Genomic DNA, 12,956 nt, shown 5'->3' with positions numbered 1-12,956 from the left:
TGTGGATTTCACCGATTTGACATACTTGTTGTTTTCTGTACCGCTAACCATGGTACATTGCGTGTTTTTTATTTTTTGTTGTGTGCTGTTGTATCGCCCGTTTTGATTACGCTTGTGCGATCCGTTTCTTGGAACGTGTCTAAACGTTCTCAATTAAAAGTTTTCTGTGAAATCGAAGTACGGTGAGTACGAAGCGCATTAGACATGCTTCACAGTTATTGAACTATTGCTCAGCACAGCACTTAGAAGACCCTGCTCAGAGACCTCGTTTTCAACGTACGCCAGGTGCCATCACACTTTTTTTCCAGGTGTGAAAGGACCTATTTTTACCATTCACCATGTCGTACATGCTACAGCACTTGCACAATGGCTGGCAAGTCGACCAGGCCATTCTGTCCGAGGAGGACCGTGTTGTTGTGATTCGTTTCGGTCACGATTGGGATCCGACCTGCATGAAGATGGACGAAGTCCTGTACAGTATCGCAGAGAAAGTTAAGAACTTCGCAGTCTTCTACCTAGTGGACATAACTCAGGTGCCGGACTTCAACAAGATGTACGAACTGTACGACCCGTGCACCGTCATGTTTTTCTTCCGCAACAAGCACATCATGATTGACTTGGGAACTGGAAACAATAATAAAATCAATTGGGCACTAGAGGACAAGCAGGAAATGATAGATATCGTGGAGACGGTGTATCGTGGAGCTCGAAAGGGTAGAGGTCTGGTGGTTTCACCCAAGGACTATTCCACCAAGTACAGGTATTGAGGTGGATGGTGTACGGACAGAGCGATATTTCAATTTCTGGGACAAACATTTGTGTGTTGTGCGGTCACTGGATTGCACTGGCTGTTCATCAATACCAACTGTCTTGTGGCATGAAAATTTGCATAAGCAACAAATGTAGGGCAGGCTGAAGCTCAAACTTCATGCATAACTGAATCATCTCCCATGCCCAGTAATTCGCTTGACAGCCTCAACAAAAACGTCTAGTGTCAACACCGATTTAAGATGTACAGCGTCAATTCAACCACCAGAGAATGTTCAGCATACTGTATGTGTGTCCTTGTATTGTCATCAGATGTGCAGTGAAATAGGGTTTCGTCTGCTACTGCAAAGGCAGAGACTTCACAGTATCTGATAAGGGCATCATGCATGGTGAAGCATAACTCAACATTAAATACATTGCATTGCATTGCAAAACATTAAATACAACTTTAATACATTTCACGAGTGTCACATTCTTTGCTCTGTCAGTCATCCTTTTTTTTAGACTTTCTCCTCCTCGACCTATTCTTCTTTTTGTGCAGCTTGTCAATGGCAGCTTGACTGCACTCAGCCATCTTCTGCTCCAGCTCTCGTATCCTGGAATGAGTGAGCAGCACATAAACATACACCTTTTCTTTTTCTCCAATACACTTCAGTCACTACCCTTTCGCTAAAGCTACTAAATCAAGCTGTTAACCGGCCTATTAAAATGCACTATGTGCAAGTGATTCATTCGACAAATGCAAAACTACTGCAGAATCGGATTTTAAAAATCACAACCGTGGCAATGTGACACACCGCCTGGTCGCTTTGACGTCGTTACAATACAGCCTGCTTAGTTGTTTCAGAGAAAAGTCGTCTGTTACACAGGGAAAAAGAAAGAAAGATCAGAAAGCACTGTGACCATAAAGACATCATCGGCAACGGTTTTCCTTCTCACTTCATCCTGTAGAGCAAGTTGAGCAGGAACGCATACGTATATCAATATTCGTGCGTGTTTCCAAGAAAAATATTGCATATGTACATGTTGGTAATCAATGGTAATCAACTGCTGCCGTGTGGGAGCAAGGCGACTGCCGATTAGGGTTGCCACCAGGCCGGTTATTTGCTCGCTCTGCCGGTAGGAAGGTGATACCGGCAGCCTTTTGCCGGCATTTGTGGCTCAACACCTTTTAGAGGGGCTCTTACGGGGTTTTCCTTTCAACATTCCATTACAGCTTGAATAAATCTGGAGCACAGATCCAACTCCGTAGTCACCAGTCGTTTTCTCGGTTATTCATTATTATTATCATTGTTGTCTTGAGCGAGTACACTCCATCTTTCTTTCTCTCTCTCTCTCTCTGTGTACTCTCCACCCCTCACCCACTTTCCCTTTCCCGCGAACGTTTCCTCCTTTCCCTCTATTCCACCTCCTCTCCCTCAGCCGGTACTTTTCACTACGAAAGGTGGCAACCCTACTGCCGATCGACTGCTCCGTGCCAGACACAGTCCCAGCACTGCCAAACAAAACCACACAAAGAATGAAGGAGAAGAAAAGGCTCGTGTCTGACTACTGGACATCAAAAGCTAGCTCCTTTGTCAAGCTGTCCAACACGAGCAATCATGCAAAATATTTTCGCTGTGTGGTGTATTGTCACTGCACAATTGAATTTACAAAAACAAGCCGAGAAAGCTGTCACGGACGGCTCCCACGATCCCCTAGCGTGACGTCGGCAAAAATTCCTGTGGCTTTCTTCTTTGTTTTCTTCTTCTCATCTCCCACGCTGCTTATACCCTCTTCGGATGGGTCACACGATCGGCTCTGCCAGGGTGATACGTTATGTCACAATGTACCCCCCTTCCCACATTCTCTTACACGCTCTTTCAAAGAGTGGAGGGTTCTTGAAATGTGTGCAGAAGAGAGGCCTCCTACGACCACTACAGGTTACCTGCACTCGGCATTCTTTTGCAGGAGCTCGCTTTATTTGTTGCAGAACACTATGCAACTAAAAACAGAAAAGGTATTGGGGGAGGGGAACGCCTTAAAGTGCCATTCCGGACTTGGGAAACGGCATTTATCTTATTTAGTCTATACGCGATTCTATACGCGAAATTTCAATCCTGTTTGTAAGCGTTGTGCATTTCTAATATGTGCTGATCTCCATGAGTTTGGATGACACAAGGAGCAGGTGACGCCATGTTGTGGAGAACTCGCATGACGCTGATCGAAAGAAGGGAAAATGGGAGAGATGTCTTCTCGCTCCTTGTGTTTTCTCGAAGGGACGCCTGAGCAGTTTTATAGAACGAGCCTTCCTCTACAACATATTAAAAAATCTCGAGGGTGTTTTTTCGTATACAGGAGAAAATAATTTTGTTTGTAGTAGAGGGTATTACGACCACACTGACCCACATTGCATGTATCCGCTGGGGTGCTACATTTGTTTCTTGGGATCCCGTTTTAACTCTTCGCATTTCCAGTTTTTTTCTGGTTGGTTTTCAATATGACAACCACCCGGACCAAAGGAACATGGCTCCAGTTGAGCGCTGTGGAGTTCCAATTCACCAGTATGAATATTATAGGCGCGTAGATGCACGTTCACTTGATGAAAGTTCCCTTTAACTGTCACATTTAAATGCTGAATGCTGCACTGGAAACAACGGAATCTCGTGGTGGTGGTTCATCGTCCATGCTGTCCTATGTTCCAGTGAGGCTCACAGCTATATAAAGCCTTGCACCATTCGCGTATGGAAGCATATACCCGCGGATATCCGCAAGAAACTTCTGGGTTCGGATGAAATATGGACGCTTGTTGTGATCTGCCGCCGGCGCCGGCACAGGAGCGGGTCAGACTCGGATAAACAGTTTGCTTCATCATCAGTTTGGCCATCAGTTTGCTTCACGCTTGCGCATCTGAGAGAGATCTCTGGCGTCTCGAGTCGAGGTGCGCGTTCGGCGCCGATCTTGCGTTTCACTTAAAATAAACTCTACTTATCCCGTTTGGTGCAAAATGTGTTGCTGTGTTTGGTGCAGTATAATCTTTCGTGGAAGCTAATTCTGTACTTGCTGTCGTGTATTCTTTGGTAGCATCATGGACGCTCAGGACCTGTCCTCGCTACAAAAGCTATGCCGCTCCGGGGTTTTCACTGTCAGAACGAAAGACTTTTTCTTTTTTTTCTTTTTTCGAAAAAACTTTTTCTGTTTTGTTTGAGTTTGATTATAGAAAAAAAAAGAAAAAAAAAAGGAAGATAATTGCTGTTTTGTGTTGACAGGAAATAACGTTTATTTCCTGGAAAATTGGCCTGATATATCGAGCATAGAAACTGAACTATTGCTGCGCGCCGTGGGAGACGCGGATTTTTCGGATAGGATGCTGATGTCGAAAAGCTCATCAGCGCAGGGCTTTAGCTCACACGACAAAAAGTATTACTTAGACCTGACCATCACCGCTAATCCCCAATCTCCGTTGCCGGCACTGTGCGCACTGGAAACAATACCATAAACTTAGCCACCCACGATTGCAATACGCGTGTTATGCTACAGAAGCAAAGATTATGGTAACCTTGCAGAAGTTTGTGCCACAGCATATTGCTTACTCATTAAGACCCAACCAGACCAGAGAAAAATTGAAAATACAGAGAATTAAAAGAGGAGCCCAAGAAACAAATATAGCACCCCACTGGATACATGCAACGTGGGTCACTGTGGTCGTAATACCCTCTACTACAAAAAAAAAATATTTTCTCCCGTATACGAAAAAACACCCTCGAGATCTTTTAATATGTTGTAGAGGAAGGCTCGTTCTATAGAACTGCGTTGGTTTCAGACGTCTCTTCCGACCTCTTCATTGCATGTTTTACGCTAGACTGTAGCGAATTTTGGAAAAATCGCATACTTCCTCTTTTTTTCCTGCAATGACTATGAAAGTTACGTGTCTGGCAATTTTTCCTGTTGAAGTATTCCTTGGGGCCTTGGCAGGAAAAATATTCATTAAAATTTAATGGTTTGATTTTCCACAAAAAGTTGCAAAGTAGGAGGAAAATTGCGGCCTTTGGACGCTGTGTAGAGCATAGCTTCCTCTATATGCAGAAGAAAACCGCACAGTTCTAGGCGGTTTCTATGAGTTGCACCTGCCGTTCACGCCAGGCACGGTTTTCGCCAGCACTGCGAACTTTGCTCGTGTCTAGCACCCGCCACATTGAGATTTGGGAAGAAATGTTTCGTGGTGTGTCGTTTTGCACTATTAGAGACTGCTAAGTCCTCTGTCCTGAGTCCTAAGTCCTCTCTTTCTTTCGTTAAAAAAAATTCGTAAACATTCGGGATAGTTTTGTGGGGGCCGAGCAGGTTTGCTGGATCATTTCGCGTGGAATCGCCCTGATGGCAGCTGTACAACACTACCCCATACCTGTACTACATGCTGTCATCTGCTATGGCTGTGTTGCTGCTTCTGTCATTTTATAATTCAAATTTCAGCCAAAATATCAGGACATACACACAGTGGGCCAATGTGAAACCCCTTGAACTATCATGTGGGCAAAACTCCCACCTCCAGAAACTGTAGATTATTACATGGCCACTGTAATAAAGTAGGCTGCAGCCTCTGTCACATCAGTCACATCTGAAGTGCTGTGGTCTAGCCTTACTTGTTTTTCTTGGCATCAATTTCTCCAGCATCGGCAATGACTGTGTCTAGTTCATCAAATGTGTTGTTTCCGACGCATACGTCCCCATAAAGTGCGTTGCTGTCAAGAGCCGTGACCGTTACTGTATGCTCCGGCATGTCATATGTAACGGGCTCCTCGACCGCCGTCACCTCTTTCGTAGTTGCATCTGGAACTGAAAATAATACATGGTTCAACGGGACTACAACGAAACATCAGCTGCCAAAGAAATATGCTCACGAGGGTCGACGTGCCCATGGAGAAGCTCCTGCAGTATTTTCCGTTTCTGAAAAAAAGAGAAAAGCATGACGGTGGATGAAACCATGGGCGATCCCAGAATTTTTTTCAGATGGGGGCAAAGTGCTTCCAATGACCAATGTCGTCTCCTCCTTTCCTGGAGACGGATGGTGTGGAACTGTGGGATGTTCTATTAGTATCACATCTGAGAAAAATCATGACTACCTATGCACAAGTGTGCACAATTTTCCCAAGTGACCCAATCTCGGTACGCCCAGAAGTTTGAGCATAGATGAAAGAAAACGTAGAAGAGAAAACCAAAAAGAAGACACTCACTTGAGCTTTCAGAATCCGTTTCTCCTCTTTAGCTCGTAACATTATTTTATCGCGTGCTTTCTTTTTGCGTTCCGTTTTGCGCTTTGAAAAGCCCGTCAGGAAGTCTCTGGAACACAGTCAGGTTATGAAATCTATTTAGACGGGCACAAACCGCACTAGCATTAGCCACGCTACTTGTGAACACAGATTTTCGGACTGTCTCTGCATAGTACTAGAATATGATGATTTGTCTTGAGCTATAGACTCGCGTCAACTTACTTTCTGTCTTTCTCGTCGAAGATTAAATTAATCTTCTGCGTCTGTTTGTGCGATTTCTTCTTGGTCATGGCTGTTTCACTCGTTTCACTACCGTTAACCACAACAGCATCAAATAAAATGGCGCGTATGGATACATGTGTGCACGCGCGTTAATGCACAACCGTTTTGCGCGAAAGAAAAGGGTACTTGGTCGCCATTGGCCAGCAACAGCGTAACCGCTCTCGCTCTGCCTTACATTGCATTCCAATTAAGTGATCGCTTTGTGTACGTTTTTTTTAACATCGTGGAAAAAGGAGCATCCAATCTTATATCTGACAGCGCCGGCATCTTGACCCTCCATGTGACCCTCTGACACCCTCGGATCCACGGCCACACGCGCTGATCCCATATCCGCCCATATCGAAACCGAAATCGCTCCGAGCCACGTTTTCATCTGTGGCAGCTTCGTTTGAGAGTAAACGAAATCGCTCGACCAATCGCGTCCCTGAGCCCTGGTATATTTGGCATTTGAGGCAAGATGGCTCTCAGTATAAATATAAGAACGGCGATTTCCACATCATCTTTGATTAACAACGTCCGAAATGGCTTTATTCACATTTTTCACGGTGTTACTGATCCGCAGTGGACATGGGACGTCGGCTGATGATGTTTAAGTGAAGTGCAGTTTCGTTTTGCGCCAAAGTTTCTGGTGAAAAATTTGGTGTTACGATTCCTGAATGAAGAGCACATTCTTGAAAGGATGGATGGCATGAAGTGATCTGGAACAGGCTTTTTAGAGCTGACGTCGTTTACTTATTTATTTGCGCTTAAACAGATTGGGAGGATGGTATTCACATCTGTTTATACGTCAGAATAGTAACATATGTAGATGTTTTTATCTATTTCATCCGATTCCGCTACATGAAAACGGTGCACAACAAAGACGACAGTTGAAGAATAGACACTGCCTCTGCAACACTGCAGGATGTCACCGGAGTGATGGCTGGTGTTACGATGCGAAGTCGCCGTAGAGGATTTTGACTGATCAGGAAGTGCGGAAGAATTTGCAACGTGACATGACCTCGAGGTAAATTGGTTTTGGTATCTAGTGATGAGACGCTGAGTGGACCCAGATTTTCATAACGGTCTTTGCTGTTTACAATGAGCATCATCACACTCTCACGCATGGACTGTACTAGAGGCACTCGGGGTTGGTCAATTAAGTAAGTGAGGTACGGTCGCGAAGATTCCTCAACCAGAGGTTTTACGGGTACGAATCGATTTTGAAACTAATTTTTGTGATCGTTGTGGTACGTGTCCAGCGTACGGCTTGCAAGAAATAACGACCTTTATTTATTTATTTTTATTTTTCATTACTCTAGAGCTGTCATAGATATTTCTGATGTGATTACAACTATCCCAGCCTAGTGTTTAGGTGCAAGGTGGTTTCAGCTATGTACAGAAAAAGCATGGTGTGAATAGGCCACTGAAAATTGAAATAAATAGGCAGACAGAAAAATAAAAAGTAAATAAAATAAAGAGGTCTGAAGACATGGGGAAATCAATAGCAGAACGTATCCCACCAACATTTTTCTTTTTCCATGAAAACCTATAAAAACGCCACTGCCTGGTCAGGAACCCCTATCTGTGTGTCACAAAGAAACAAAACACCAGGGAAGACCGTTTCATGCTGGTCCTCAAATTACATAATCAGCAATAGGGTGCAATATGGGATATACCTTAGAAAATTAAAGGGGAGAAGTGGCTTTTCATCTCCCAGGAGCGAACAAAAGGGAGCCACGCTATAAACACCTTTCTCCAAACGGAAACTCTCCACTCATTATATAAAGTTGTTTTTCTCTAAAGAATGATCCATTGGAACCCAAATGTGTAGCAAAACCGCAAAACTCAAGGCCGGATATTTTCCCAGCTTCTAGCACGATGTTCAAACAAAAATGCAAATGCATAACGGCTCGTAACAGCCGTTAATTGCATGCCAGGGTTAAACGTGTGTCTGGCTTGTTATTCATTTCTGCTCGTTTAATTACTTCAGGTGGGTGGGAACAGAGCTGTTCTGAGGCGAGTTTGCGCCCAGGGCAGGATAAACGTGAAGCACCCTCCCTCCCTCACTGCTGTCAGAAGCTCTGTAAACGAAGAAAAGAAAATGCTCGTTTGCACTTCCGAGATCGTAAATTCAAATTCTCTTCATTCCCGCATTATACTGTCCAACCAACTTGCCAGGGCGTGCCGTTCGATGCCCTCTCTGGTAAGTGTGCCTGGCAGTGATTTATCCAGACTCCCCCCTACACCAAACCTAATACCCCCCAAAAATGTGGAGGAGACCCCCGTAAACTTTTGTGAGATTGCACAATATTTCATCAAAAACATGTAAATACACCCCCTTGCGGAGCTCAACACCCCTCCAAGGATGAAATTCTGGGCAAACCACTGGTGCCCAGGACAAAATGCACCGTGAGAAGTAGTTCACCCCCGCAGAGTCATGAACAACAAGTGTTTGTCTTTGACAAACAACATGTTTGTCTCAAACAAAGCAAAAATTTTAATATTTTCATTAAAATTTTTGCTGTGTTTGAGAATTTGTTGTGTCGTCTCTTCATCCCTGTCTCGGGTTCACCTCCTTGATCAATAACCAGCTCGTCAGCGCCCTGTCTCTTCTATCAAGAGTCATGATTATCGCAGAAACTGAATTCAAAGGAGCGATGAGGGGACATTTAACGGTGCTCGAAATCGTGCCTCATCTGTGAAGCCGTCCTCCAGGAGTCGCCACGCAAAATATTGGAATATACGTGGTTGCGTTATAGATGTGCATTCAAATTTACGAAAAAAGCTGTCTGAGAAAGCAGCTGCAGACGGCAGACACGATTCCCACGTCGTGAATATTGGAGGCTTCGTGCCTTGTTTCTTTTTCTTTCTTCCTTCGCAGCTCATGCGACGTTTATACATGCTTGAACTGTGCCGCTGTACGTCACTCGTACAGGGGAGTTGTGTACGTCACGACATCCTGTCGTTCTGCAATACACTCTTTTCACGAGGAGAGAAGTAGTTTTCAACAGTGTGCTCGCTCTGTAGGTCACTTCCGCTCGCTACGCTGATTGGTTCATAGTATCGTCTGCAAGTCAGCAGTTCCGGCGCAACACCACCTAGATAGAGAAAGCCCGCATACTCGTCGACGTGACGTAACAACTAAGAGTCAGCCAATCAGGATCGTGTTTTCAAAGGCGGTAGCCAATGAGAAACGTGCCTTCAGCCGTGGTAGCCGTGGCGACGAGCCATCGTCGTCTGCGAGTAGTGATTGAAAGACCTGCGTACTAAATGGGAAAAATTTAAAGGAAAGTGCAAAACGGTCCCGTATCTGTCTCAAGACAGATTTTCTGGAAAGCGTGTCGCACTTTTTTTTTAATCTACAGATTCAGGTCTACAGGTTCTTAGCTGCAATCATTTGCGAGTTCTAGGATTTGCAGATTGGCGAATCTCAATAATAGCACGAATTCTCAATAATACCACGAAGACGAATTCTGACTTTATATGGCCACGTAGCGAAGGAGGGAGAGGAGGCAATGAGGCGAAGAAAAAGACAGGTGCCGATCTTGACTGACCGCGCAGACGTTATGACGTCACAGGTCGTCCCTCTCCTCCTTGTTACACCCCGGGGGCTAGTCGAGAGCGAACGAGCGTGGCAGTGTTTGTGTACGTTTCTTCCCTTTTTTTTTTCTGGGGAAAGAAACGCATGCATCTAAAACCTTTTGTGCCGTTCGGCAAATTGACGCATACACAGTGAACCCTCATTAATATGACCAAGGCTGTTTCCGCGAAATTCAGTCATAAAACGAATTACCATATTAACGAGCAACATGGATGATGCTCACAGTCATAAAAGAAGTCTGTTTGGCTCTGTCTCATTTATTGAAGACGCAGATATTGGAGGTGCAGTATTTCAGTTCAGTTTATTTGATTTTACCGACGGAATTTATTATTTACAACCTTACAGTTTATTTACGATTTATCGAACAAAGAGATCCATTAAAAGAGTCCACTCATAGAAACTGTCAGTATGTAGCTTTTCCGCTGACTCAATTGCATGGGTGGTGGCAAATCCGTACCACGCGTACACCATCGCTGAACCTGTGGGTCAGGGGGATAACTCTGTAAAAGCGGGGTCGTGAATTTAGCATTCACCATGCCTACATTTTCTGGGGACCACCGGACTTTTAGGTCAGGGGGGTGCTACTCTCAATAATTGAGCATAAAAGTAAGATGCAAGCGAGCTGGTGATAATCTAGAGATGATGACATTCCCGGAGATTAAGGGAAGACAACGACAAACACAAAGTCTTGTCCTGTTGCTTCTTGTTAGTCGTTGTCTTTACCTCAGACTCAAGGAATGTCATCATTTTCACTTAAATACCCTTTAGTTGAAATACCTTGTAGCCTTGAGTATCTAGCTAGACTGCTTTGTCATACCTTTAAAGCACTACAGGGACAAGGACGGAAAGAGATACACAACACATAGGCGCTACTTCCAGCAAAGGTTTATTGAAAAGTACACACACTGCTTAAATGCTAACTGCTTTTGTGTACATTTGCATTTGCAGCATTATGAGAAGCAAGCACTTCTGTAGCTTTCTGAAATGCCATTTGAAATGGGCATAAATTGTTTTGCAGATTGGACCGGTTATTCCTGCTCCTGGACACTGGGTCCTCTCCGGTTACTCGGAAGGCGGCCGCACTCCAGCTGGGGGAGGTTCAGAAGCTTCACCCACACGAGTTGCACAACTTACTTGCAAAGGTCTGTCTGGGGCCCCAGCTGTAGCATAATGAGCATATCTGTTGAATTTACACATTGTTCACTTAAAGATGAGGCAACCTCTTGATCTCTGTAAATTGTGTTTACCGCACCTGCACGAGTGAGAACTACAGGTGGCAGCAGAAATGCAAAGCTGGAACAGATTGCCCGTCTGCAATCATGCTGCGAAAATTTAACAGCAAAGTTGAACACAAAAATAAGAGGAACAAATTCCCTCCACATGCAACGTGTACAAAATGTAGGTGTAAGGAACTGGGGTTTTATGACACTTCCAGTTGATTGACATCTGCATAAAGTTACTTAAACCATCGCAAACACTGCAGCACAGAAATGCAGTTGTGCATTTCTGTGCAGTGCTTGTGATGCCCCATTTCATATCTCTGATATAGTTACTTAAGATCAGTCTTGGGTACTCTTGGGCAGTAGGGTAGTTTAGAACTTTATATGGGCTGCAAAGCTTAATGCCTCTGGCTGCGAAGTCTTCAGTGTAGGAAGATATGTTTTGCATTAAGGTATAAGGAGATCGGTGACAATAACTTTGGAGAAAAAAAATCTGCCAAAAGTAACGAGCATGGGATGTAATTGTGGTTGCACAGTACAAATGATAAAGTTGGCAGGAGCTGTATTTACTGCACTTGCATTTCTTAAAGGGTAACTGTAGAGTAACAAAGTCACTTCAACTTTGTAGGTGTAGGAATCCTGGAATGTAGAAACTTTGTCAGGAGTGGTTAACACAAGTGAGAAAAGGACAAACACACTCAAACTACTGTTTATTAATGCAACATAACAATAATGCAAACATAAAAACACTGAAACGAATATTTATTAATGTACAAGCTTTCTTGCAGTAGTCTGCATTTTGTCAGGTACAAAAGTGTACCTGCAACACAAACTACTGCAAAAAAGCTTGTACGTACATTAATAAATATTAGTTTCGGTGTTTTTATGTTTGTTATGTTATGTTTGTAGTTGTAGCTGTAACTAGTTGCTTATCAAAAGAAGTAACAAGAATAGTAATCAGTTCTCAGTTGCTAGCATAGCTTGCACAATGCAAAAACCTTTTACGGAGACACGAGGAGAGGAGATTAACATACTGCTCAGCATCACTGCTGAGTTCGTGTCTCCTCGTGTCACTGTAAAAGATTTTTGCATTGTGCAAGCTATGCCAAGTCTATACCAACTACTCAGTCTTTCTGTTCTATTTCAGTATATCTCAGTTGTTATTTTCACAGTCTAGCTTCAACTACAGTTTATGAAACATGTCGAAGCAAAGCAAAACAGGTAATCGACATGGACAGCGAACAGCCCTACACTAGCAACTGGTTTATTGAAACAATATGCTGGCAACCCCTAAAAGAAACCTGGCAAACCCCTATCAACAATGGCCACTTCAGCAGGGGAGGGGGTTACAGAACCCTGTCTCACACATTATTGGAGGTGTCAATGAACATGGTTTCTAAATTTCTGCTATCTCCCTCCCCCCTGTGAAGGACGCTCTCGTATGGTCATTCCATTCTCACTCGCAATTTTAACAGGGAAAGGGAGTGGCGTCAGGGGGAGATTCCAATCCGCTTTTCTGCAGCTGCCTGCGACTGCTTAAGATTTAAAATGTCAGACTGGGCCTGTTGGTGCTGCATCCTGCTAAAAGCGCTAAAATGAAGACAAGAACTTGAAAATGCACAGATAGTGCACTAACAACAAAAGTTTACCGACAAGAGACAACATACCTTCCACAAATTCCCTTTCCTTTTCTGTCAAACCAATCGAAGCATCGCAGACACAGCTCGGGATGGAGACATTGGGGAGGGAAGGGAAAGTTGCGTGAGCGCTGCTTCGATTGCTTTGTCAGAAAAGGAAGGGGAATTTATGAGGGGTTTTAAACAGCGTGTTGTCTCTTGTCAATACAGTTTTGTTCTA

The 12,956-nt window shown here is 44.0% G+C and overlaps 3 protein-coding genes across 3 annotated transcripts in view; 2 read left to right on the top strand and 1 right to left on the bottom strand.

The window, feature by feature from the left end:
* The first annotated feature begins 57 nt into the window (after positions 1–57).
* On the top strand, positions 58–1,227 carry LOC135391663 (thioredoxin-like protein 4A). Its single transcript, XM_064622001.1, has one exon. It carries the CDS (start codon positions 339–341, stop codon positions 765–767), a length of 429 nt encoding a protein of 142 aa, XP_064478071.1. The 5' UTR covers positions 58–338; the 3' UTR covers positions 768–1,227.
* LOC135391662 (nucleolar protein 12-like) lies at positions 1,195–6,381 on the bottom strand. The gene is made up of 5 exons (XM_064622000.1): positions 6,237–6,381; positions 5,979–6,084; positions 5,646–5,691; positions 5,388–5,580; positions 1,195–1,364 (listed from the first exon to the last, which is right to left on the bottom strand). Exons 1-5 carry the CDS (start codon positions 6,302–6,304, stop codon positions 1,253–1,255), a joined length of 525 nt encoding a protein of 174 aa, XP_064478070.1. The 5' UTR covers positions 6,305–6,381; the 3' UTR covers positions 1,195–1,252.
* Positions 6,382–6,784: 403 nt separating this feature from the next.
* LOC135391659 (TATA-binding protein-associated factor 172-like) overlaps positions 6,785–12,956 on the top strand; it is a 92,521-nt gene continuing 86,349 nt past the window's right edge. Inside the window, exons 1-2 of the mRNA XM_064621998.1 lie at positions 6,785–7,302; positions 10,898–11,021. Of these exons, the coding sequence (XP_064478068.1) occupies positions 7,292–7,302; positions 10,898–11,021 (135 nt within the window). The 5' untranslated portion in view covers positions 6,785–7,291. The remainder of the gene's footprint in view (positions 7,303–10,897; positions 11,022–12,956) is intronic.

Source organism: Ornithodoros turicata, chromosome 4, assembly GCF_037126465.1.
Source record: "Ornithodoros turicata isolate Travis chromosome 4, ASM3712646v1, whole genome shotgun sequence".
Taxonomy (NCBI): Eukaryota; Metazoa; Arthropoda; class Arachnida; order Ixodida; family Argasidae; genus Ornithodoros; species Ornithodoros turicata.
Note: the sequence above shows the minus strand (reverse complement) of the source record. Positions and strands in the feature narration are given on the sequence as shown.

Excerpts from the sequence above, each read along its gene's own strand:
- LOC135391663 (XM_064622001.1), top strand. The coding sequence starts at position 339 with ATGTCGTACATGCTACAGCACTTGCACAATGGCTGGCAAGTCGACCAG.
- LOC135391662 (XM_064622000.1), bottom strand. The coding sequence starts at position 6,304 with ATGACCAAGAAGAAATCGCACAAACAGACGCAGAAGATTAATTTAATC. Across the intron at positions 6,085-6,236 it reads TTCGACGAGAAAGACAGAAA|AGACTTCCTGACGGGCTTTT; the intron begins GTAAGTTGACGC and ends ACTGTGTTCCAG. Across the intron at positions 5,581-5,645 it reads CCATGGGCACGTCGACCCTC|TTCCAGATGCAACTACGAAA; the intron begins GTGAGCATATTT and ends TATTATTTTCAG.